This window comes from Silurus aristotelis (genome assembly GCF_946808225.1).
Source record: "Silurus aristotelis genome assembly, chromosome: 7".
NCBI classification, from domain to species: domain Eukaryota; kingdom Metazoa; phylum Chordata; class Actinopteri; order Siluriformes; family Siluridae; genus Silurus; species Silurus aristotelis.
The window spans coordinates 1,716,749-1,744,248 of record NC_139580.1 but is presented as its reverse complement, the minus strand read 5'-3'; the positions used below and the strand labels follow the sequence as shown (position 1 = coordinate 1,744,248).

The 27,500-nt window shown below is 40.4% G+C and overlaps 1 protein-coding gene and 1 pseudogene across 3 annotated transcripts; both read left to right on the top strand.

Moving 5' to 3' along the window:
- The first annotated feature begins 591 nt into the window (after window positions 1-591).
- On the top strand, window positions 592-3,368 carry LOC310729354 (major histocompatibility complex class I-related gene protein-like; annotated as a pseudogene). The gene is made up of 3 exons: window positions 592-636; window positions 2,651-2,913; window positions 3,277-3,368. The product of its transcript is annotated as a major histocompatibility complex class I-related gene protein-like (transcript).
- An 11,718-nt stretch (window positions 3,369-15,086) lies between these two features.
- LOC310728929 (class I histocompatibility antigen, F10 alpha chain-like) lies at window positions 15,087-22,093 on the top strand. 2 transcript variants are annotated; one of them, XM_083546806.1, is made up of 9 exons: window positions 15,087-15,395; window positions 16,612-16,884; window positions 16,985-17,275; window positions 17,355-17,645; window positions 17,992-18,120; window positions 19,296-19,349; window positions 19,977-20,021; window positions 20,229-20,309; window positions 20,833-20,972. In XM_083546806.1, exons 1-9 carry the CDS (start codon window positions 15,329-15,331, stop codon window positions 20,856-20,858), a joined length of 1,257 nt encoding a protein of 418 aa, XP_083402932.1. In that variant the 5' UTR covers window positions 15,087-15,328; the 3' UTR covers window positions 20,859-20,972. The 2 variants fall into 2 exon arrangements, with proteins under 2 accessions (XP_083402932.1, XP_083402933.1); XM_083546807.1 differs by lacking the exons at window positions 17,992-18,120; window positions 19,296-19,349; window positions 19,977-20,021; window positions 20,229-20,309; window positions 20,833-20,972 and adding an exon at window positions 21,459-22,093 and having other exon boundaries at window positions 15,213-15,395.
- Window positions 22,094-27,500: the final 5,407 nt, after the last annotated feature.

Sequence of the window (27,500 nt, the reverse complement as noted above, 5' to 3'; positions counted from 1 at the left end):
ACAGAAAATTCTATTTATTATATTGTATTTTATTCATTCTGTATTTTATACTAATCTTCTCATTAAAAGACACATCTGCCTGAAGATTACCGACACACTCAAACACACACACACACACACACACACACACACACACAGAGGCTGTTTGGTGACTGTCTGGTCTGAGGATCTGATTCTGGTGGTCAGAAAGTAACCAGAAAGCTCAGAAAACTCAGTTGGACCGTGAAGGTGTGTGATTGTGTGAAGATGGAGTGGATTTCTCTCAGCATCTGTGATGTTCTCATCTGTGGCTCCAGCTTTCAGCGGTGAGTCTCTGCTTTCACCAGAACCCCTGCATTTGTGTTCCTTTAGTCTTAAAAGCAGAAGTTTTTCTGAGTCAGAATGAGATCAGTAATGAAGAAGTCCGAGGTTCAGGGCCGCAGTATTGTGGTCCTTAGTGATTGTGTTAATGTAAAACATAAAGTCCAGGGTGAGAAGGTCAAAAACAATCCTAAACGCCCTCTTCAGGTTCCTGGAGGTGAACCTGTACCTTCTAAGCAGAGTAGGAACTGATCTAAATTTCCTATAAAATTTTTGTCAACATCCGGGTACATGGCGGGCACTTCCGGGTCGGCGGCCATCTTGCCGCGCCACCCGGTATATAAGGACTTCTAGACCTTAGCTCAGGGCCAGATGATCTTACTGGCTCTCTAGCCTCTGAGATTATTCTTGCCACCCTGCCTGCTCTGGATCTAGTTCCTGTTCCTGACCCCTGCTCTGCTCTGCCTCCCTAGTACCCGGTTTGGCTTTGGTTTTGCGTTTTTGTTTTTGTCCTGTCTATATTGTTCCGTTTGCCAGCTTTTGATTTTTTGGAGTGTTTTTGTTTTTGTTTTTGTCTTCTCTGTATCACCCTGTGTTTCAGACCCTCGACTGTCTTTTGGACTGTGTTTTCGCCTGGACCACATCGCTCAGTGTGTCTTTATTAAAGCCTGTTTTCTCCTTTACCCTGTCACATCCTGCATTTGGGTCCTTCCCTCCAGTCCCACACCTGCATTACTGCAGAATAATCTGACCTTGCATCATGTCCTGACTCTCTGACACTATATATATATATTTGTTATAGTTATTATATATTTGTATTGTTAGTATCTTGATTAAAGCTAACAGCTGAGTTTGTCAGAATACGGTGAGGCCAAGAGAAATCGAATGCTTATAAAGGAGCAGTTTATTAATATAATATTCCAAAATCTAAAATGTAATTAAAGGTCATAAAAATGAATTAATTTGTTGATTAGTAAATCACTAGACCATGTGAAAGATAAGAAAAAGGAACCAAAACAAGACTTTAAAATGGAAATGAAACAAAGCAAAAAAAACAAAAAAAAAAAACACTTGGAATACATAATAGATACTTTTTGCGGAAGCAGAAGTTTTGTAGAGATATGAGACATTCTGGGCTTCATGACAGTTCACCCGATGTAAACTAAAGGATATTCAATTAAATTCAGTGTTTTATGTACAGCAACTTAACAATAAACATTGTTCTAAAATAGTTTCATAGAAATACATAGATTATAAATATGACCCTATAAGTTTCTCCCTAATGAGTGAGTCAGTGGTGAAGGAAAAACTCCCTGAGACTTCATAAGGAAGAAACCTTGAGAGGAACCAGACTCAAAATGGAACCTCATCAATACGATGTTGCTGTTATGTTTAGAAAAAGAAAGGAACAGGAACACTGTTTTTTTCTGGCACTACTCCAGGAGCCTCTCCTCAGTGATTCAGACCATGAAGGTCTTCCAAATGTCAAGAAGGAGCCATCAGCAACTTGTGAGGTCTCTGGCATAGACTTGGATTGAGGGCTCGCTCATGGGCTTGTGAGTGGAACATGACTGAAGAGGTTACTCCAATGACCATTCCTCTCATTAGGGCATTTAATGGGTGTCTCCTACTTTAGCGGCAGCAGTGAGCTTGATAGCAGAGATTACCAGGTTGACCTCTTGGCAGAACTGTTGGTGGGTGGCTACTAAGTCAGACACATCCATGGGTTTGGCAGGTGAGGTGGCCAGATTGACCTCACGGTAGAGCTTGTTGTGACTTATTGCTACATAAGTGAGTTTACCAGATCACCAGGCTGATTACAGGGCAGAGCTTGTCATTGGTGACTGCCATGTCAGCTGCATTAATCAGTCAAGAAGCTTTTATTGTAATTTAAACCATATAAAGCTGATGCAAATGAGAAAACAAAACAATAAAACAACATAGAGCTACACCACACAAACGCAGCTCAGCAGTCAAGATCAACAGATTGATGATGGGGGGTTCCCTGTTGGAGCCTTCATTGTTAGTCACAGCATTAAAATCAACAGCAGAGGCCATCCTGTTGACCTCAACCTGGAGCTGGTCATAGGATCTGCCCTTCCTTTACTCAGAAAAGATCGGTAATAGTTGAGTAGGCCTTTGGTCAAGATCAGTGAGCTTGGAGAGCAAGAACTTAAGCAAATGGCATTGTTTATTAGGTACATTTACTGTAGCTACAGCTAATAGTTTAATAGTTTAGCTACATTCTACATTTATTAATGCACAAATCTTATAATTAATGACAACCTGTTGTATTCAATAATAAGTCGGTAGGTTTTATGGCGAGTTTGTGTTGTTTTTATTTTCACAGGTGAACACTCTCTGTTTTACACCTACACATGTCTCTCACAACCTCTCAATCTGCCCAGAATCTAAGTTCATTGCTTTGGGAATGCTCGATGATCGAGTGATCGACTACTATGACAGCAAGACTCAGTTTAAGGTTCCTAAAGAGGACTGGATGAAAGAGAAGATACCACAGGATTACTGGGAAAAAGGAACTCAAGAGCAAAGAGCAGTGGTTTAAGGTGAACCTGGAGATCCTGATGGCGTGCATGAGACACAATAAGACTGGTTAGTGAATAAGTCTACGGCTTCATAAATTTGCTCAGTTGGTTAAACAAATTTGTTGTTTTCACTTCACTCTGTCCATTTCAATCCTTCATGTTCTTCAGTGGAGACATGGCTGTGTGGTCGATGAAGGTGCAGATGGGAATACTACATTTGAGAAAGGAATCAGTGAGTATGCCTACGATGGTACTGAGTTCCTCTCCTTTGATACGGAAAACTCCAGATGGATCGCTCAGCAAGTTCATGGATTATGGGAAAGAAAAGTTGAAAAAACATTGTGTGTGTCTAAACGATTTAACTGGAATCTCCTCAGTTCCTAATTAATGTTCACTCATATTCATGTTCATTCATATTCTGTCTTTTCAGCTCCTCCAGATGTTCATGTGTTTACAAAGAAATCAGTGACTGACCACAGCAAGTTGACCCTAAGCTGCCTGGCCTCAGGATTCTACCATTAAGGCATCCAGATGAATTTTTACAAGATTTTACAAGAACCAGATTTTACTCAACCTGTAGAAGATAAATATTGTAATGTACTTGATATGTATTACAGTAAAGGTTTCTAGTTATTGTAGGTGCAACTGGGTGCCCAGTTTACACATTTACAGAACCTGTTTGTTTGGCTAAATTGTTTTTAAATTTAAAAAAATCCATTTAAAAAAATCCAAATTTATTTAAGTGCAGGTGCAGAGTGGTGTGATTGGGGTGAGAGCTGTATTCAGTCTCACTGTGTCTCACTGTGGTTGGAGGCAGTGCTGTTTTTTGTAAAATGAGAAGAAACAGTGAGTATTACCACATAATCACAAATCCACACCTTATATCTCCCTATCCAAGGACAATGTGTTCATGTCAGAAAAATGTACAGGTAGCGACTGATTTACGTTCTGAGATGACCACATCGTAACCCGAAAATATTGCTGAAAAGAGAGATGTGGCCTAGCCCACCCCACCCAGGAGTCATAAAGAATGGTGATAAGCATGGGGTATTGTACTGTAATGTGTTAAATGATGAAGAAATCACTGCACACGACCCCATCCTTTAAGACTCGTGGAGTCATCAGAACATCTCCATCGTAACTCAGGAGCTTCCTGATCAGTAGCAGCCAGGGACCTTCTTAAAGCAGCTTAATCCACAGTGGGTATAACATCACGTGCAGGTGTAAATTCAGTCCTGTACAAGGCAGCTGTATCCTGTCTATATTTAGTCGTGAGATTTGTTGTGTTTTCTAAATTTTATGCATCTTGCTGACATGTTTTGTGTATTGGTGTAACAAGTACAGAAAGTGTTCTGTTAAAACATGTGTATTGATTGTTATAATTCTCACAAAATGGTTTTTCATATATCTGGTGTACCTGCCTGAATGAGCACCTTTCCCCTTTAATTGCTGTGATGTCATCATGAGCCTACATAATTTCCTGTTTTGTCTCCTCCTCTTCCTCTTGGCATTGTTAATGCATAGAAGAGGTGGGTTATTTTTGGCTCCTGCTAATCCTCATTAATCTTTATTTTAATTGTTGCTTTTATGTCTATATCTTTATTGCAAATTATGTGTATTATGTTATTTTACTTACCTGTGTGGTTATTTCTGTCATTTTGCCCAATTTAGGTTATATTTGTGTCTTTGGCTATATGTGGAGATGAAAAGCACATGGTAATTAAATCTACATCACATTTGTTTTATAGAGCAAAATAAGGGTGATTGTACTCAGAGGCTGCTTTTATTTCTTTTACATCAGATAAAAGCCAGTGAAACCGCCGCCTGTTGTCTCGTGTCTGTCTCCACTACACTACACAACGCAGAAAAGTGATTTTATAACTGGTGTCGCGAGCCACCGGTTACATTGGGAGCTTCACCTCCAAAACTAGATTCCCTGTGTGTAAAATACCAGGTGTAAAAACTTGGCAACAAGCTTTTGATTTGGTCTCATTATCTCTGGATCACAAACCTGTCTGGAGGGAACGAGGTAATTGGTAGACTACCAGTGTGTATGTGTGTGGGTGTGTTGCAACATGCAGCACAGCTTCATGTTACAGCAGGTTTATCTGAACTATACAGTGGGGCAAAGAAGTATTTGATACACTGCCAATTTTTCAAGTTTTCCCACACAAGAACGGAGAAATCTGTCATTTTCTCCGTAGGTACACTTTAAAGAAAATCCAGAAAATAACATTGCATGATTTTGAAATAATTTATTTCCATTTTATTGCATGAAATAAGTATTAGATACAATAGAAAAATAGAACTTAATATTTGGTGCAGAAAACTTTTTTTTACGATTACAGAGGTCAGACGTTTTCTGTAGTTGTTGACCAGGTTTGCACACACTGTACAATGTAAGTAGGAGAACTTGGAAAATTCTTATTTGCCCCACTGTATCTCTCCCGATTCTCACACTCTCCCCCTGTGTATCAGCAGGGGCGCCGTTAGGGGGGGTGCAGAGTATGCCAAGCATATGGGCCCAAGAGAACGCTAGGGGGCCCCACAATCATCAATTAAAAATTTTTTTATCGTACATGCACACATTTTAAATAATAACACTGGTGAAATAAAATTTATTCCCTGTAAATAAAATTAAACTATATTAACTTTATTAATAATATAACATACACATATATATATATGGGGGCCTAAACTTCTGTCTTGCATACCCCCCTTAAAACTGTTAATTGCGCCCCTGTGTATCAGTTAGCACATACCATCCCAAAATAACCTCCAGGCATGAGATAAAATATCTTCAGCCTGGCATACATTCATGCTTAATTCACCAGATCTGGCAGCAGGTACAGTGATCTCTGATACAAACACAGAACACAGGATTAGAACGATGTTTCTGCAGAAGTCCACAGCGCATTTCCACAGACTTAAACAAACTTTAACATTCTTCAACCTGAACAGTATGGTTCTGGCACACGATCCCTTAGACTAGCTCCAGAAATTCAACCATTACTTCAAAAGTATTCAGACTTCTGACTGTTCCAGTCAAATGAGGTTCCTCCCCAAACTACACAAAGTTGGAGACACGCAATAGTATCAAACGCCTTCAGATGCAGGAGCATGACATTTTCCCTTCACTTGAACTAGGAGACCCAAACCTGCTTCAGCATTACACAAACTGCACAAAGCCAGCTTCATGAAGATCTGCTTTGCATAGGGTGGAAGATCCCCTGCTTAGAGCTCCAGCCCTATTGAACACCTTTGGGATGAATGTGAACACTGACTGCACCACAGGAACCTCCTGACCTTCTTACCTACATCAGTACCTGACTTTACTAACACTTGTAACTAAATGAATCTCAACAAAATCTAGAACATTTTCCCAGATAAATGGAGCTCATTATAACAGCAAACAGGGAATCGATGTGGAATGGGAAGTTCAAAATTATTCATTTACCAATCTTATGGTCAGGTGTCCACAAACTTTTGTCCAAATTGTATATGTTAAATAGTCAAAGTATGTCTTAGTTTTATATCAATAATTCCTCTTTCCAAAGTTCTGCTCAAGTCAAGTAATAATATTTGACTCAAACCTCTGAATAATCAATAATAAAAATCCTCTGTAACTGATCTGAACACATTTCTCTTTTCCTGGTGAACATCAATGCTGAATCAAAGACTAACCGCAGTGGAAGCTCTCCAGATGTTGGCTGGTCATTTACTTGTAAACATCTGGGCCAATGTTTGTGGAGATCTGAACCTCATGCTGATAATTGTATAGAATGGCTGTGTTTACTGTAGAACTAAAAGTTTTCTTTACACTATTTTCTACAGCAGAATAGTAAAAGTCTTTGGATATAAAAAATTATCTGTTGCTATCTTAATAGGTGCAAATTTCTCAGGTCCTTTAGATCCAAAGCAAACACCAGATCACTGCTTCTCCACCATGATTCAAAGTTGGTACTGCATGAGGTGTTATGTCGTGTCATATGTCGTGTTTTTCACCAGAATCTGATGAAATGTGTCATGAAAATGTACAAAAAAAAACATTTTGTGAAACCCAAATTTCTCCTATTTGGAAAACCATCATTTTATGAAATCCATACATTGTTCTGTCTTTTACTTTTAACATTTAAAGTCCTGAACTTGTCTGACCTCAAACTGAATTTGCTGGAAGACCCACAGCTGGGAAGATTCTTCTTGCTGATAATGAAAGCAGGTGGTGAAGGTCATGAGTTCAAATCCAGCATCCCCAAGCTGCCTCTGCTGGGCCCTTGAGCAAGGCCCTTAACTGCTCAGTCAAGTCAAGAAGGTGTAAGGTGCTCTGGATAAAGGTGTCTGCTAAAGGCATGAATGTAAATGATACATTTTAATAGTTTGAAAATGGCTTTATAACCCTTCACAGATGTATCATCAGAAACAGTTGCTTCTCTGATGTTCTTTCTTCTTTGAATGATGTAGAACTACACCCGAGTGCCTTTAAAAACCAAAGTGTCAAAGGTTCTACTTGTTCTCGGATACCATTCCTTGATTTTCGGCCGACGGCCCCCCAGGCCTCTAAGCCTGACCTCACTAATGCTTTTGTAGCCTGAATATAATTCAGTGCAACGGCCACACCAAAGATAATCGTGGAGCTTATAATAACATATAATAACATTCCACTATCACAACAACACAATACTGATCTAATGCTGTTTGTCTGAATGTGACTCCTGGTAGCATTTCAAATATTAGCAAACAAAAGCTATATACAAATTTTAACAATAAATATTATGTTAAAACATAATTATGAACATGTAAAAAGAAATCTAACTAAGATTATGTATTTATTTTATGTTTCTATAAATTGGGTTCATTTATATAAATTGATGGATTCCAAGATGGCGCCGCTGTGTTTGGCCTGCCACTTGATCCTCTGTTTTTTCATGTTTGTTTTTTCTACTGTCTCGTCATTTATTGTGTATGATCGCAACACGCTGCTGGAATTGCGTTTTACAACCAATCGCCTCTTAAATACCCACTCCTTTGGACCACCACCGCCACTGTTGACATTAATTCCTCCTTTCCTGAGACGCCCTGTCTGTCTGCTACCAGGCAGGAAGCGCCGCAGAAGGCGCGGTCGGAGAGGCGGGTTACATGCCAGGCTGAGGACTCACCTGGATTCTTTGTCTCCAAGGTCTAAAGATCAACCAGGATTTGGCAATGCTAGAAGATCGCGGGAATGCTACCGATGGCTTCGGCTGGTTAGCTCCAACACTGGCGTTCCATTTCCGTGTCCCCACCGCGCTGAAACATCCACCTGGGGTTTTGTCCAAGGAAACCTCCGTCCAATTCCTCGTGTGACATCATCGCCTGCCAACTTTTCCACATTTCGCATGGCACTTTGTAACACCAAATCACTCCATAACAAAACATTTGTCCTCAATGATGTCATCTCCTCTCATAATCTGGAACTGTTTATCCTCACCGAAACCTGGCTTCCCCCAGGTGACGTCAGTGCCTTTTCGGAAATCCTCCCCTCTGGTTACCTTTACCTAAACACGGCAAACGGGTAGGGGCGGGGGGATAGCCACCATACATAGGCAGTCCCTGAAGTGCCACCAGCTGTCCACTAGAGGGTATTCCAGCTTTGCATTACAAGGATTTTTTAATTGAGTTCTCAGAGTTTCTGTCAGAGTTTCTAGCAAAGTTTGACAATGTTCTAATCTGTGGTGACTTTAACATTCATGTTTGCTGCCCCTCTGATCTTCTTCTTCTTCTTTCGGCTGCTCCCATTAGGGGTCGCCACAGCGGATCTTCCGTCTCCATACCACCCTGTCCTCTACATCTGCCTCTTTCACACCAACTACCTGCATGTCTTCCCTCACCACATCCATGAACCTCCTACTTGGCCTTCCTCTTTTCCTCCTACCTGGTGGCTCCATCCTCAGCATTCTTCTACCAATATAATTCATGTCCCTCCTCTGCACATGTCCAAACCATCTCAATCTCACCTCCCTCACCTTGTCACTAAAACATCCTACATGCGCTGTCCCTCTAATAAACTCATTTCTAATCTTGTCCATCCTCGTCACTCCCAACGGAAACCTTAACATCTTCAGCTCTGCTACCTCCAGCTCCACCTCCTGTCTTCTACTCAATGCCACTGTCTCTAATCCATACAACATCGCAGGTCTCACCACAGTCCTATGAACTTTCCCTTTCATTCTTGCAGATACCCTACTATTACAAATCACTCCTGTCACTCTTCTCCACCCACTCCACCCTGCCTGCACTCTTTTGTTTACTTCTCTAACACACTCTCCATTACTCTGCACTGTTGACCCCAGGTACCTGAACTCCTCCACCTTCTCCACCTCTTCCCCCTGCAACCGCACCACTCCACTGCCCTCCCTCTCATTCACACACATGTACTCTGTCTTACTCCTACTGACTTTCATTCCTCTTCTCTCCAGCGCATATCTCCACCTCTCCAGGCTCTTCTCAACCTGCTCAATACTCTCACCACAAATCACAATATCATCCGCAAACATCATAGTCCAGGGAGACTCCTGTCTGACCTCGTCCGTCAACTTGTCCATCACCACTGCAAACAGGAAAGGGCTCAGGGCCGATCCTTGATGTAGTCCAACCCTCACCCTGAACCAGTCTGTCGTTCCTACTGCACACTTCACTGCTTTCACACTGTCCTCATACATGTTACACCTGACTTCCTCATACAGTACCACAGCTCCTCTCTCGGCACCCTGTCGTACGCTTTCTCTAAATCCACAAATACACAATGCAATTCCTTCTGTCCTTCTCTATACTTCTCCATCAACATCCTCAAAGCAAATAAGGCATCTGTGGTGCTCTTCCTCGGCATGAAACCATACTGTTGCTCACAGATGGTCACCTCTTCTCTCAGCCTGGCTTCCACTACTCTTTCCTATAACTTCATGGTGTGACTGATCAACTTAATACCCCTGGAGTTACTGCAGGTCTGCACATCTCCCTTATCCTTAAAGATCAGTACCAGCACACTCCTTCTCCATTCCTCAGGCATCCTCCCACCTTCCAGAATCTTGTTAAACAATCTGGTTAAAAACTCCACTGCCATCTCTCCTAAACATCTCCATGCTTCCACAGGTATGTCATCCTCTTAATTGCTGCTCTCACTTCCTCATTACTAATCCTATCTACATCCTGCTTTACCAACTCCACATCATCCAACCTTCTCTCTCTCTGATTTTCCTCATTCATCAGCTGCTCAAAATACTCCCTCCACCTTCTTAACACACTCTCCTCACTAGTCAACACATTTCCCTCTCCATCCTTTATTGCTCTAACTTGCAGCACATCCTTCCCAGCTCGGTTCCTCTGCCTGGCCAATCGGTATAAATCCTTTTCTCCTTCCTTAGTGTTCAACCTCTCATACAGCTCCTCATATGCCTTTTCCTTGGCTTTCGCCACATCCCTCTTTACCTGCTGCCACATCTCCTTGTACTCCTGCCTACTTTTCTCATCACTCTGTCTATCCCACTTCTGTTTCTCCAACCTCTTTCTCCTTATGCTCTCCTGCACTTCCTCATTCCACCACCACGTCTCCCTGTCTTCCTTTCTATTTCCAGATGTCACACCAAGTACTTTTCTAGCTGCCTCCCTCATCACTCCTGCAGTAGTTCCCCAATCACCCAACACCTCTTCACCACCACCGAGCTCCTGTCTGACCTCTTCCCTGAACCTCACACTACACTCTTCCTCCTTCAGTTTCCACCATCTTATTCTTCTTTCAGTCCTCACTCTCCTTCTCTTCTTCTTCGCCTTCAAAACCATCCTACAGACCACCATCCGATGCTGTCTAGCTACACTGTCCCCCGCCAACACCTTACAGTCTCCAATCTCCTTCAGGTTGCACCTCCTACACAGAACATAGTCCACCTGTGTGCACCTTCCTCCACTCTTATACGTCCCCATGATCCTCCTTCTTCTTAAAATAAGTGTTCACCACTGCCATTTCCATCCTTTTAGCAAAATGTACCACCATCTGCCCTTTCACATTCCTTTCCTTAAGGTCATACCTACCCATCACCTCCTCATCACCTCTGTTTCCTTCACCAACATGCCCATTAAAGTCTGCCCCAATCACCAATCATTCTTTTCTAGGTACACCATCTACCACTTCATCTAATTCACTCCAGAATCTTTCCTTCTCCTCCATCTCACAGCCAACTTGTGGAGCATAAACACTGATGACATTTATCATCATCCCTTCAACTTCCACCTTCACGATCATCACCCTATCAGAAACTCTCTTCACCTCCACTACACTCTTACTGTACTCTTCCTTCAGAATCACCCCTACACCATTTCTCTTTCCATCCACACCATGATAGAACAGTTTAAACCCACCTCCAATGTTTCTAGCCTTACTCCCTTTCCACTTGGTCTCCTGAACACACAACATATCTACCTTTCTTCTCTCCATCATATCAACTATCTCGCTCTCTTTACCAGTCATAGTACCAACATTTAAAATATCAACCTGAACCTCCACTCTCCTACACTGCTCCTTTTCCTGCCTTCTCTCTAGACAGCTTCCTCCTCTCCTTCTCCTCCTTCGGCCAACAGTAGCCCAATTTCCACCGGTACCCTGTCGGCTAACAATACCTGTGGCGGTTGGTGGTAACCCGGGCCTCGACCAATCCGGTATGAAATTCTCATTTGTGATCCGCATATTTGATTTGGCACATGTTTTACGCTGGATGCCCTTCCTAACGCAACCCTCCCCATTTACCCGGGCTTGGGACCGGCACTAAGAGTGCACTGGCTTGTGCCTCTCTAATGGCTGGGTGCCCCTCTGATAAAACTGCTAATGATTCTAAGGCACTTTTAGACTCATTAGATCTGGCTCAGTCCGTTTCCTGTTCCACCCATAGGTTAGGTCACACTCTTGACCTTATTATCTCTCGTGGGGTGATTGTGTCAACTTGCGAGGTCATGGATTTTCCCATCTCTGACCATTCTCTAATACGATTTGACAGTTGTGCTGTTACACCTGTACCAACGTCAACTGCCCCTCATCGCCGTCGCATTATTACCTCATCTACACTCGATGATTTTATTGCTGCCTTCTCTGTTTCTGATCTCGCCTCTACTGATGAATTTGCATCGCCTCTTTGTCCTGACCGTTTCCTCGCCTCCTTCCATACCATCTGCTCCAAGATTATAGACTCTGTTGTGCCCTACAAGGTAAAGTCGACCAATGTTCCTGTGTACCCCTGGCTCAATGATACAACTCGAGCCCTCAGGTGCCGGTGTAGACAGGCTGAGTGAAAATGGAAGAAGGATAGGCTGCAGGTGTCACTCGAGATGTTTAGGGATAGTCTTGCCACCTATCAGAGTGCACTGAAGGAAGCTAAAGGACAGTACCTCTCTGCTCTCATCAACAACAATAGCCCCCGCCCTGGAATTTTATTCAGCACTATCAATTCTGTCATAAATCCGGTGTCTGTCGCCTTGAATGACATTTCTGTAAACACATGCAATGCTTTCAAACAACAAGGTTTTGTCTGTTAGGCAAACCATTACACAAGTCCCCGCTGTTGCCATGTCTACTCATGCAGCACAATGTGTGCTAGAGAACTTTGATGCAGTTACTTTGGTGGACCTCAAAAAAGCTGTCCACGAGTTGAAGCCCACCACCTGCCCTCTAGATGCTTTTCCTGAATCAGCGTTATTGAGGGTCCACAATGACATTCTTGGAGCCCTGGATGGTAAAAGCTCTGTGGTTCTGGTGTTACTGGACCTGACCGCTGCATTTGACACCGTGGATCATGCCATCCTCATCTCTCGTCTTCAACATGTTGTTGGTCTGCAGGGTGCAGTGCTTAATTGGTTCTCATCATACCTCACTAACAGAACTTTTTCAGTGGTGCTTATTGATCCTTCTTCATCGGTTGCTCCTCTGTCATCTGGTGTGCCTAAGGGATCTATTCTTGGTCCTATTCTGTTTTCTCTCTATATGCTGCCACTTGGTAAACTCATCTCAAATCACGACGTTCAGTTTCATTTCTATGCTGACAACTTCCAGATCTATCTTCCCGTGATTCTGAATAATCGTTCTGCATTGGACCCTCTCCATAATTGCCTTCAGGATATTAAACAGTGGCTTTCCCAGAACTTCCTTCATCTGAATAAAGAAAAGACTGAGTACATCCTGTTTAGCCCGGATTCACCCAGCAGTTCTCTGAGTTTTGGTCCTCTAACTCCTCAGTTTGCACCTACCGTGCGTAACCTGGATGTTATTTTTGACCAAAGTATGCACTTCGATAAACAGATCAGTGCAGTAGTGAAGGCGAGCTTTTACGAGCTAAGACTACTCAGTAAGGTCAAATCATTCTTGTCCCAAGCTGACCTTGAAAAAGCTATACATGCAGTTATCAGCTCGAGGATTGACTACTGCAACGCTCTCTACATTGGACTTAATCATTCTCTTCTCAATCGGCTCCAAATGGTACAAAACGCAGCACGTCTTCTCACCAACACCTCCAAATGCTCACACATCACCCCTGTCCTCCGCTTCCGGTTCACTGGCTTCCGGTGCGGTATAGGGTGGAGTATAAGGTCCTGTTGTTCGTGTTCAAGGCCATCAATGGTCTGGCCCCATTCTACCTCGCCGAATTAATAACCGTCTACCAACCAGCCAGAATTCTCCGCTCCTCTGGACATACCTCTCTGGTCACTCCTAAGTAAAGATATAAAAAGTTTGGAGGCCGGTCATTTGCTGTCCAGGGACCAAAGCTGTGGAACGCACTTCCAGCACACATACGATCCATCACTGTGCTGAGTGTTTTTAAATCACAGTTAAAAACTCATTTATTCATACAAGCTTTTAACACGTAGCCCTGATTCAACTGCTATTTTACATTTATATTGTGTTCTTATATTTTTATATTTCTTATATTTTTATTTTCTATTTGTTATTTTTATTTTTACTGGAAAGTGCCTTGTGCTCCTTTTGCTTGCTGTAAGGCGCTCTATAAATAAAACTTGATTTTGATTTGATTTTGACAAATGTTCATTTTTACCTTAAAAATAAATATTAAAATATATATTTTTTAAAACAAATATTTTTTTGTTCATTTTCTACTTCAGCAACAAAAACTATGAAGTTTTATAAATGTGTCCATATGCTTTTATGTATCTAGCTAAAATTAGCACAAAACTCATGTTAAATGTTTCTAATACTAATTATATTAGAATATAAATATAATTATGAAGGTCTAAAAAATATATTTTTGTGTGGTCTGTCCACATACCAATTTTGTTAATCAATTAACAATATTTTGACAAAAGATGTTTATAAATAGGTCTAACTCGTGTGAGTTATTAACGTGTGCAGCTACACACGTGTTTTACCAGTCGAACTCGGCTGTAATTTACATCTAATCTTCCTAAAACACTTAGATTAGCACTTTCCAAGTTTGCTTTGTAGAATTCAAGAGTTACATTTATATTAAGTTGGTAATCTTGTGTACCAGTGTAGATTTATTCATTATGAGACTTATGAAACACTTTTGTACGTCGCTCTGGATAAGGGCGTCCGATAAATGTTGTAAATATAAATGTAAATGTAAATGGCAGCACATAGAGGCTGAAATCTGATTGGACAAAAAATCTAACATGCACATACACGTACTGGGAGCAGTGCAGCCGAGAGAAACACTACGACATGAAGAGAATAAACTGATGGGAATAATATATATATATATATATATATATATATATATATATATATATATATATATATATATATATATATATATATATATATATTTACTTTTTTATGTAAAATACATAACTTCTCTGCTGGTCTAAAAAGAAGCACTGACCTACATTTACTATATATAACTTCTATATTTAACTTTTTTTCTTTAATGAAAAACTTAAAATTTATATTTTTTTACATAATAGGTTTAAAAATTGTTTTCTTTTTTTCCTTCAGAATTGTTTGAAATGCATATTTTATTGAAGGGTATTGTTAATTGGTCTGTATGTTGTGCACACACAAATAATATACAAAACATAACATATAAAACAACAACAAACAACTCAGTTGAACTGAAAACTGATGTTATATAAGATTGTGAATTTAGTTTCAGGTTGTTACTCCATCACAACAGTACACAACAGTACACAACACTACACCACACTACATGTTAGAGTGTGAGAAACCTGCTCCAGACTTTCAGAAGGAGGTTTTAACCTTCAAGACTTCGCTCGACATGGAGATTGTTGACACTCGCACGCTGATTGGTTGATGTAGAGGGGCAGGATCTCCTCTGATTGGCTGAAGGGAAGTGTTTGTTTGGTGTATAGAACTTTCTGTACTCATTATTCTGACTTCCTGAAGACCTGAACACAGTAACAGGAGAAGAAAAATATCTCTACAGGAGACACCAGGACAGAAGTGTGGACTTGTTCTGGATGATTTGAGAAACATGGGGTGGTTTATTCTCATGCTCTCAGTCTCCGTGTTGTCCTGCGTGGTTCTTCCAGCGTTCTGCGGTAAGTGCGCGCTGTGTCTGCGGCTCAGCTGAGCCCCGACCCGGGGGCGAAATCGAAACTAAACCGCGCCGCTCTCAGGGTCTGGTGTCTCTCCGTCAGCACTCCGGCTTTGGGTGGGGGTTCAGTAGTTCATTGTTTTGAGGTTTTTGGAGCATGAATTAATTTCCAGTCGTGTTTATGATTAAATCCCGTGAAAATGTAAAGTTCTGCTGATCTTTATTTTAGCAGAACGGAGAGATTTTTCTCTCTTAAGATGGCGGATGTTTTTGTTCATAATGGCGTCATCGTTAAAACTCCTTCCTGCTCCTGATTTCTCAAGTTCTCAGTGAATTATTAATTATTCCAATCATTAAATAATTATTACACATACTTTTATATATATTTTTGGTAAGTATTTAAGAGGGTCTGGCATTTTTTTAATTATTTTTTTTAAATAATGTAAAATTAGAAAATAATACTATTTAACATGATATGTATATATAAACGAATGAGTTCAGCAATTTGATGAAAACCTCCTCAGTGCTCTGGTGGTTCTTCTTGTTGTTGTTGCTACTGTGATGAAGATGGAGATGAAGGTGGAGCTCCACCCTGACAGCCTTCCTGTAATAATAATGTATTCTCTCAGTCTGTTTGCCTGATTTTTATTCTGAAATCGCTTTAAAACTGAAATGATGATTATTGGTTAGATTAAAGTCAGGTGTAATTTGTATGTGTGTTGGGGGGGGGGGGGGGGGCTATATAGACCAATAAGAAATAAGAAAATAAGCACCAGAAGGTCCTCAGTTTTAAAATCGAAAGTAAACGTTTTGTTTTTGCGTAATTAGCCCCTCCCCCACACCCCGTGATCATTTTCAAATTTTTCTGTAATGACTAAAACCTGGAATTGAAACCCCTTAATGATCAATTTAAGGGGAATTTTGTTTATTTGTTTGTATTTGTTTGATTTGTGTTTGGGTTTTTTTTTTAATTACTGAAAAATCTCCTGTCGTGTCTGAGTGCATGTTCAGAAATTTTCTGTACAAATAAAACCTAAATTAGGTTATTTTAGACAGAAACATGGTCAGATCTGTATGTTGAAGCTTCTAGATGAGTAAAGTTTTTGTACTTTTGGCAGCAGTTGAGTTTATGACTCTGTGTTGTTCTATACTGCCCTCTAGTGGACAGACAGAAACAAATTTACCATAACACCCACGCTTTTGTTTTTTTCTCCACACAGGTAAACACACTCTGTTTTACACCTACACGGCTCTTTCTCAGCCCCTCAAACTTCCTGGAATCTATGAGTTCACCGCACTGGGAATGCTGGATGACCGAGAACTCGACTACTACAGCAGCGAGACTCAGGTTAAGGTTCCTAAACAGAACTGGATGAAAGCGAAGATGCCACAGGATTACTGGGAAAAAGGAACTCAGTCCCGTAAGAGCAAAGAGCAGTGGTTTAAGGTCAATGTGGAGATCCTAATGGACCGCATGAGACACAACAAGACTGGTTAGTAAAATTCTATCATCTTGTAACAGGAAGTGGTTTTTCCTTCATGTTTTTAAATGTTTATTATAAGACAGTTCTCATTTCTCTGTGTCCATTTCAGATCTTCATGTTCTGCAGTGGAGACATGGGTGCGAGATTGATAAAAATGCAAACGGAAAGTTAGAATTTCTGAACGGAATTGATGAGTACAGCTACGATGGTTCTGAGTTCCTCTCCTTCGATGAGACAAACTCCAGATGGATCGCTCCAGTCCAGGCTGCTGAACCGACCAAAAGGAAATGGGATGAAGTTCCCATCCTCAACCAGTACACCAAGGGCTACCTGGAGAAAGAATGTGTGGACTGGCTCAGCAAGTTCATGGAATATGGACAAGAAGAGTTGGAAAAACACTGTGAGTGTCTAAACGATTTAACTGGAATCACTTAGGCTCTTAACTGTTCACGTGTTTATAAATATTTCTGTCTTTTCAGCTCCACCAGATGTTCAGATGTTTGCTAAGAAATCAGTATCTGACTCTGAGAAGTTGACCCTGACCTGCATGGCCACAGGATTCTACCCTAAAGACATTCAGATGAATTTCAGGAAGCACAGAACTACACTACCTGACCATCTGTTAACCTCTTCAGGAGTCAGACCCAATGGTGATGGCACCTACCAGCTGAGGAAGAGTGTGGAGATCACGCCAGAAGATAAAGCATCCTACAAATGTTATGTGAACCACATCACCCTAAAAGAAGCAATAATTATTGACCATGGTGAAGGTAAATCAATTAATTAGAGTAATTGTTTAGTTCAGCCATGAAACTTTATCTGCTCACTGATTGGTTCCCCTGATACTGATATCTAAATATATCTTTATCTTTATTCTATAAGTAAATCTGACTGGGTGTCAGTCATCTTACTGCACCTTTCAGAACAGCAGCAGTGTAGCAGATCTTGTGCTCCAAAACCAAACCGTTTCACACTTTTATCCTCTAAATAATCTCTCGCTCTCTTCATCCCAAAGATCTGCCATGGCTGAAGATATCATTCTGCAGTTTGTCATGTTTAACACTGTAGTTGGTTTAAGGAGTTTCATGTGAGGTTGTTTGTTTTTTCCTTTTGAAGATATTCGATGTCTTGATTGCACCGTACCGAAAATTCAGAGTGGCATCATCGGAGGAGTGCTTGGAGCTTTGGCCGTTCTGGTTCTGGTCGCAGGCGTTCTCTTTGTCCTTACGAAGATGGGAATAATCAGTGAGTATAACCACATGATCACAGATGTTGAGTACAGTGTGAGAAATGTCTAGCATGTGTGCAGATGAGTTGGATGTTCGTTTTTAATTATACTAGTTTTAAGTGTCAGTTTATTTCTATTTTGCTTTTCACAACGCACACTGTCCCAACAAATTTTTTCAAATTAAAATTTTATTTCACACATTTATACAGAGTGACAAAGTGAAATGCTTTTTACAACTGTCCAACCTGTAAACATGAAAGAAATACAATATGAGATAAAAAAAAAGTAATAAAGAGTAAAGTAATATAAAAATAAATAAAATAGTTTTAGCAGCTTTACAGAAAAATCAGCTTTACAGAATGTAATACAAAATACATCATGCAGATGCACTGGGACACATCATCAGTGATAAATCCTGTGGTCATTGGGTGTTTCGGGTCTTTCAACATTAGACACTCTCGTCCAGGCGACGCAGCCAAGGTTGATCAGACTCCAGCCTGTGTCCCAGTAGCAATTGCCCACGGTTCTGCCCTCTTGATCTAACGCCATCTAGAATTATAATTATATAATACCAACAAATGTAAATAGAAGTAAATATATAGTAAATGATGTGTGTTTATCCCTGATGAACAAAACCTGAGCTCACTGTGGTGAAGGAAAAACTCCCTTAGATGTTATGAGGAAGAAACCTTGAGAGGAACCAGACTCAAAAGCAGAACAAAAGCTCTTCCTCAATACAGAACACTGGAGAGTGAGAACTAACATGAGCACTGGAGTGTGAGATTATGAGTGATGTTCTTTCTACAGTCTTTTATAGTCATTTGAGATTCTAGAACCAGGAGGTCCTGAGCAACTCATAAAATAGCTCGACATCTGAGATCATCACAGATCCAACACCAGCTTCTCCATGCCAGAGCATTAAAATGTTCCATGATGGAGAAACAGCAGATGTGAATGTTATTTTTTGAATAGTGAAGAAGAGGTTGTTTATTCTCAAACTCCAAACTCTACATGAAGTGGGATCCGAAAATTTCATGTACGGCTCTGTAGGTTGTGCAGATTAGTATCTCTGGTGCTTAAACAGTTCACCTGTATTAGATGCACAATTTCTGCGCACATGTGGTAACTGTTTACACTGTTTACACTGTTACAACTGTTTTTATAATCTGTTTTATTTCTATAATCTGTTTAGGGTGGGGATCCAGTAGATCCTTAACAGTCAGCACTGTCAGTGAGCTGACTGATGGTAGGTGAAACTCTTCCCTCCTCAGGTTAATGATAAACTGATACAGAATAAATGATGATTAGGAGATTAATATAAGACGTGATATAAGACTTTGGTCTTCATGACTAAATTGAAAGAAGATTTATGTCTAGTAGTGTTAATGTACTTGTTAGGTCCCCTGGTGGTCTAGTGGTTAAGATGGAGCGCTCCCACCGCTGCGACCCGGGTTCGATTCCCAGTCAGGGAACCATCCCCAGCCACTCTTAGTGCCGGTCCCAAGCCCGGATAAATTGGGGAGGGTTGCGTTAGGAAGGGCATCCAGCGTAAAACATGTGCCAAATCAAACGTGCGGAGGATCCGCTGTGGCGCCCCCTAACGGGAGAAGCCGAAAGAAAGTAAAGTGTTAATGTACTTGTGTTGTTGATTCTGTACTGATGATGGATCTAATCCGGTCCAGAGTAGTTTCGAGAGTTATATTGTTATATTGTTTAACTTCTTGTTCAGCTAATCTCAGCAGGTTCCGGCTCAATCTGTCGACTTTAATGGAAAGGAAACACTGATGTCTGAATCTAGTGGTTTCTTTACATGTAATGAACGTGTGAATGAATAATAAACACTGACCTGCACTTTTTCTCCTCCATTTTCCAGTCATGCAGCAGAGTATAAAACCTGATGTAAAAGACCCCGACTCTGGTAAAAAAAAAAAAAAAAACATTAATGATTTAATTAATTAAAGGACAAAATTCTGCTTAATCTTTCCAATAAACCAAGTAATAACTGTTGCTTAAACTCTGTTGGAAACTTGAAAAGAAGCCACTGAAAATATGATTGTATGTGATGTTTGCATTAGTGGAAATGCGTCTGTGCTCCTTTACTGAAGCAGGTCTTTGTGCTTTTTAGGAAACAGCAGTGGTGTTTCTTCTGATGGCAGCCAGAGCAGTATTGAGGAGAAACGTCCTATGATGTCACACTCTACAACTGGTAATTTTGATCGTCATTAATGAACAGATTTATTCATTAGTAAACAGACTTGAAAATTAGGGAGAATAAATCATTATAAAATCATTCATATAATAATAATATCATTTACAGTAGATCTGATCCGCACCTATTGTATACATTTCTCTTTTTAATCCTCACCTGAAGATCACCATGATGATCACCATGAATAAAACTTAGACTACATGTTTAAAGTATTATAATCTTTTCTTGCAAGATTTTACAATATTTTTACAATTTTATGATATTTTGATCATTTTTATTGCATCATGCAGCTTTAAAATGCAATTAAAACATAAATATGTTGAATGCTGGTGGGCTTGTAGGTAAAATCCTTGTAGAACCAAGTTTATCTGTAAGATTTAGGTTGAATTAAGACCAGAATTATAACATAAATCTCTAAAGATGAACAATGTGTACATGTTTTTTCCTAAATTAGTGTTTTATGTTTATCTTCAATTCCATGTATCTGTTAATGATGAATATATATATATATTTCTTTCAGATGCTGTGTGTCCTGTGGATTTATAAACATTGTGAAACATATACACCACTGTGTGTCTTCTGATATTAATGATGTTGGCATTATAATTTTTTCTAGCACTTTTTCACAAGTTCTGTAGTTTTATGATCAGATATAAGGAAAGAAGTAGTAGTATGCATTGTTATGTATATTTGACAAAATCCAATCTTCTTTGAATTTCCCAGATACAGGGGCTCTGCGTTCATGTCCATCATCCTCAGACTTTAGCTTTTGCAGGTTTAATTGCTTTGGGCAATTTTGCTTTTATTGAAAGAAGAATGTGTGATTTCACTGATCTTTCAAAGAAATCTACAGGAAAAAATCACTACAGAATCTCTGCATATTTTTTTGTAAAACCTGATTTAAGGTGTATTTGATTTCTTTTAATCGGTGTGACTTGTTTCTTTGATTTTCCTTTTAAATGCAGTGTAGCAGATCTTGTGCACCAAAACCAAACCGTTCCACACTCCATCCTCTAAATAATCTCTCGCTCTCTTCATCCCAAAGAGCTGCCATGGCTGCAAATATCATTGTGCAGTTTGTCATGTTTAACACTGTAGTTGGTTAAAGGAGTTTCATGTGAGTTTGTTTGTTTTTTCCTTTTGAAGATATTCCATGTCTTGATTGCACCATACCGAAAAATTCAGAGTACAGATACAGTAGCTCTGCATTCATGTCCATCATCCTCAGACTTCAGCTTTTGCAGGTTTAATTTAAGCTTTGGGCAATTTTGCTTGTATTGAAAGAAGAATGTGTGATCTCCCTGATCTTTTCACAGAATTTTACAGAAAAAGAATCACTAAAGAATCGCTGCATATTTTTTAGTAAAACCTCATTTAAGGTGTATTTGATTTATTTTAATCGGTGTGACTTGTTTCTTTGATTTTCCTTTTAAATGCACTTTTTATTAGCTTTCAATAGCTTCCTCCTGCTAAAGAGCAATTATTAATATTTTTGTGTAGCCTAATAAGGCCTGTTTATGTCTCCATATGTATGGGAAGGTGGTCGCTTAGTGGTTATGGTTTTAATGAGTTTCCAGCCACACTAAGCTGCCAGTCCTGGGCCCCTGAGTAAGGCCCTTAACCCCATAGCTGCTCAGTTGTAAGATTGAGGTAAATTAAAGTCTTTCTGTATGTTTTTTTTCTGTCGAAGGTGACCGTTGTATCTCTAAAATGTCGTGGTCATGGTCTGACTGTATATCATTATGATGGTGAAGAATTAAAAATATTTTTACAAATAATAATATTCTGTTCATGTCTATTTTATTTACCTTTTATATTTAAAGCCAGATTGAGAATAAGCGTACAGTCATTTCCAAAACAAACCACTGACTGTTACACAAGTTCTGACACTGGAGACTCCTTCCATAAACCATCAGTTCTGCATTAAACAAGTCCTTGTATTTCACTTCACTGTAATAACACTCACTCATGTATTTCTCAGTGAGATTATTGAGCTATTGCTATAAAAACCCCACAGTAATAGAACCAGTGTGTTAATATACACCAGCTGCTACAGTCAGATCCGGTGTTCTACAAAATTCATTTAGAATTCAAGAAAAACATCAAGCAATCAAATAACAGATAGTTAATTCTAATATTACTGAAAGATTTATCCAAATGAGAAGATAAAAATTTTTTTCTGAGGTAAAACATTTCCCAAATTAGCAGTAGCATGATTTATAACCTGAGAGAAGCTCAGAGTTTCTCAGATGGTTATTTGAGGTGAATCAGAATAATGTATTTATTCAGCTGTATTTAGGTAAATTATCATAAAGAACTACCGGTCAGGGAACCATCCCCAGCCACTCTCAGTGCCGGTCCCAAGCCCGGATAAATTGGGGAGGGTTGCGTTAGGAAGGGCATCCAGCGTAAAACGTGCCAAATCAAACGTGCGGAGGATCCGCTGTGGCGCCACCTAACGGGAGAAGCCGAAAGAAAGAAAGATTATCATAAACAACTAAAATATTAGTTATAATAAAAGATAATGCTAGTTCATCTGACTCGCATGCTAACCTGAGGTGAATCTGAGGTGAATCTGAGGTAAACCTGGTAAACCTGAGGTAACTCTCAGAACCTGTACAAGGAGATTCTTTTTATTCACTATAAAAGTTTTTTTGTTCTATAATTAGTTTACCTTATTTTATTTTAATGAAGTAAAATACAGTTTGTGTTGGTTTGTGAGGAAAAATCTGATAACGGAATCCAAATAAATCAATATTGAAGCGTAGTTTTAAATCTGACTGTCGGCTCCGAATACTGAGACTGAAAGAGTAGATTTTTGGGAATCGGTCAGTGAAATGGCTCTGTTTTCCTCATTATTGAGGTTTTTATTCATATTTAAAGTCTGTGTTTTAAAAAAGCAGTGAGTCGATATTGTGTAGCTGTTGCTGTGATTTATTTCTACACATTTTATTTATAAATAAGTGATTCCTCATTATTTATCAATCCCATATCACACAAACAACTCTGATGTTCCCCTTGTGTTAATTATTACATTTATTCATTAATATTTCATTAATAGTGACATTTTCTGCAAATAATGAAATGATTGTGTCTTCACTTTTCTCAAAAACTCCACAGTAAAATGACTTAAAATTTAAGACTTTAATAGACAAGGACACTCTTAATAAGAATTATTTGAAATATTGATCAAACTTATTAAGAAAATTGTTTTATGAGTGTTTAAATGTGGAACATGATTGAAAATGCAGTGAGTTTTGGAATGATTGTGTCTTTACTTCTAAAAAAAACTCCACAGTAAAATGAATTGAAATGTAACAGAACAATAGACACTTAACACTCAGAAAACACACAGACAATACACACACACACACACACACACACACACACACACACACACACACACACACACACACACACACACACACACACCACTCAACACACAGACAATACACACACACCACTCAACACACATACAATACACACACAACACTCAACACACAGACAATACACACACACACACCACTCAACACACAGACAATACACACACACACACACAATACACACACACACACACACACCACTCAACACACAGACAATACACACACCACTCAACACACAGACAATACACACACAACACACATACAATACACACACAACACTCAACACACAGACAATACACACACACACACACACCACTCAACACACAGACAATACACACACACACACCACTCAACACACACACACACACAACACTCAACACACAGACAATACACACACAACACACACACACACACAACACACAGACAATACACACACACACACACACACAACACACAGACAATACACACACACAGACAATACACACAACACACAGACAATACACACACACACACAGACAATACACACACACACAGACAATACACACACACACACACAGACAGACAATACACACACACACACACAGACAATACACACACACACACAGACAATACACACACACAGACAATACACACACACACACACACAGACAATACACACACACACACAGACAATACACACACACACACACACACACACACACACACACACACACACACACACACACACACACAACACACACACACAGACAACACAAACAACACACACACAGACAATACACACACACACACACACACACAACACACACACACAACACACACAGACACAACACACACACACACAACACACACAGACACAACACACACAGACACAACACACACAGACAATACACACACACACAACACACACAGACAATACACACACACACAGACAATACACACACACACACACACACAGACAATACACACACACACAATACACACACACACACAGACAATACACACACACACACACACACACACACAGACAACACACACACCACTCAACACACAAACAATACACACCACTCAACACACAGACAATACACACACCACTCAACACACAGACAATACACACACCACTCAACACACACACACACAGACAACACACACACACAGACAACACACAGACAATACACACACCACTCAACACACAGACAACACACACACACCACTCAACACACAGACAACACACACACCACTCAACACACAGACAACACACACACCACTCAACACACAGACAACACACACACCACTCAACACACAGACAACACACACACACACACAGACAACACACACACACACACACAACACACAGACACACACAACACACACACACACACAACACACAGACAATACACATATACACACACACACACACACAACACACAGACAATACACACAACACTCAACACACAGACAATACACACACACACACACCACTCAACACACAGACAATACACACACACACACACACACACACACACACACACACACACACACACACACCACTCAACACACAGACAATACAAACACCACTCAACACACAGACAATACACACACAACACACATACAATACACACACAACACTCAACACACAGACAATACACACACACACACACACCACTCAACACACAGACAATACACACACACACACCACTCAACACACACACACACACACACAAAACACTCAACACACAGACAATACACACACAACACACACACACACACAACACAGACAATACACACACACACACACACACAACACACAGACAATACACACACACACACACAACACACAGACAATACACACACACACAGACAATACACACACACACACACAGACAATACACACACACACACACACAGACAATACACACACACACACACACAGACAATACACACACACAGACAATACACACACACACACACAGACTATACACACACACACACACACACAGACAATACACACACACACAGACAATACACACACACACCACACAACACACACACACAGACAACACACACAACACACACACACACAACACACACACACAGACACAACACACACACACAACACACACAGACACAACACACACAGACACAACACACAGACACAACACACACAGACACAACACACACAGACACAACACACACACACAACACACACAGACAATACACACACACACAACACACACAGACAATACACACACACACAACACACACAGACAATACACACACACACACACACACACAGACAATACACACACACAGACAATACACACACACACACACAGACTATACACACACACACACACACACACAGACAATACACACACACACAGACAATACACACACACACCACACAACACACACACACAGACAACACACACAACACACACACACACAACACACACACACAGACACAACACACACACACAACACACACAGACACAACACACACAGACACAACACACAGACACAACACACACAGACACAACACACACAGACACAACACACACAGACACAACACACACACACAACACACACAGACAATACACACACACACAACACACACAGACAATACACACACACACAACACACACAGACAATACACACACACACACACAGACAATACACACACACACACACACACACACACACACAGACAATACACACACACACACACACACAGACAACACACACACCACTCAACACACAAACAATACACACCACTCAACACACAGACAATACTCACACCACTCAACACACAGACAATACACACACCACTCAACACACACACACACAGACAACACACACACACACAGACAACACACAGACAATACACACACCACTCAACACACACACACCACTCAACACACAGACAACACACACACCACTCAACACACATACAACACACACACCACTCAACACACAGACAACACACACACACACAGACAACACACACACACACACAACACACAGACACACACAACACACACACACACAACACACAGACAATACACACATACACACACACACACACACAACACACAGACAATACACACACCACTTAACACACACACCACTCAACACACAGACAATACACACACCACTCAACACACAGACAATACACACACCACTCAACACACAGACAATACACACACACACACACACACACAACACACAGACAATACACACACACAACACTCACAACACACAGACAACACACACACAACACTCAACACACAGACAACACACACACCACTCAACACACAGACAATACACACACACACACACAGACAATACACACACACACACACAATACACACACACAGACAATACACACATTGACACACACACAACACACACACAACATGAATTGAAATGTAACAGAACAATAGACACTTAACACTCAGACAACACACAGACAATACACACACACACACACACACACACACACACCACTCAACACACAGACAATACACACACACCACTCAACACACAGACAATACACACACAACACTCAACACACAGACAATACACACACACACACACACCACTCAACACACAGACAATACACACACACACACACACACACACACACACACACACAATACACACACACACCACTCAACACACAGACAATACACACACCACTCAACACACAGACAATACACACACAACACACATACAATACACACACAACACTCAACACACAGACAATACACACACACACACACACACACACACACACAGACAATACACA

Bases quoted from the DNA above. Each gene is read 5' to 3' on its own strand.
- LOC310728929 (XM_083546806.1), top strand. From the start codon at position 15,329: ATGGGGTGGTTTATTCTCATGCTCTCAGTCTCCGTGTTGTCCTGCGTG. The intron at 17,276-17,354 runs GTGAGTGTCTAA...CTGTCTTTTCAG, and splicing joins AGAAGAGTTGGAAAAACACT to CTCCACCAGATGTTCAGATG. The intron at 18,121-19,295 runs GTGAGTATAACC...TAATCTGTTTAG, and splicing joins TACGAAGATGGGAATAATCA to GGTGGGGATCCAGTAGATCC.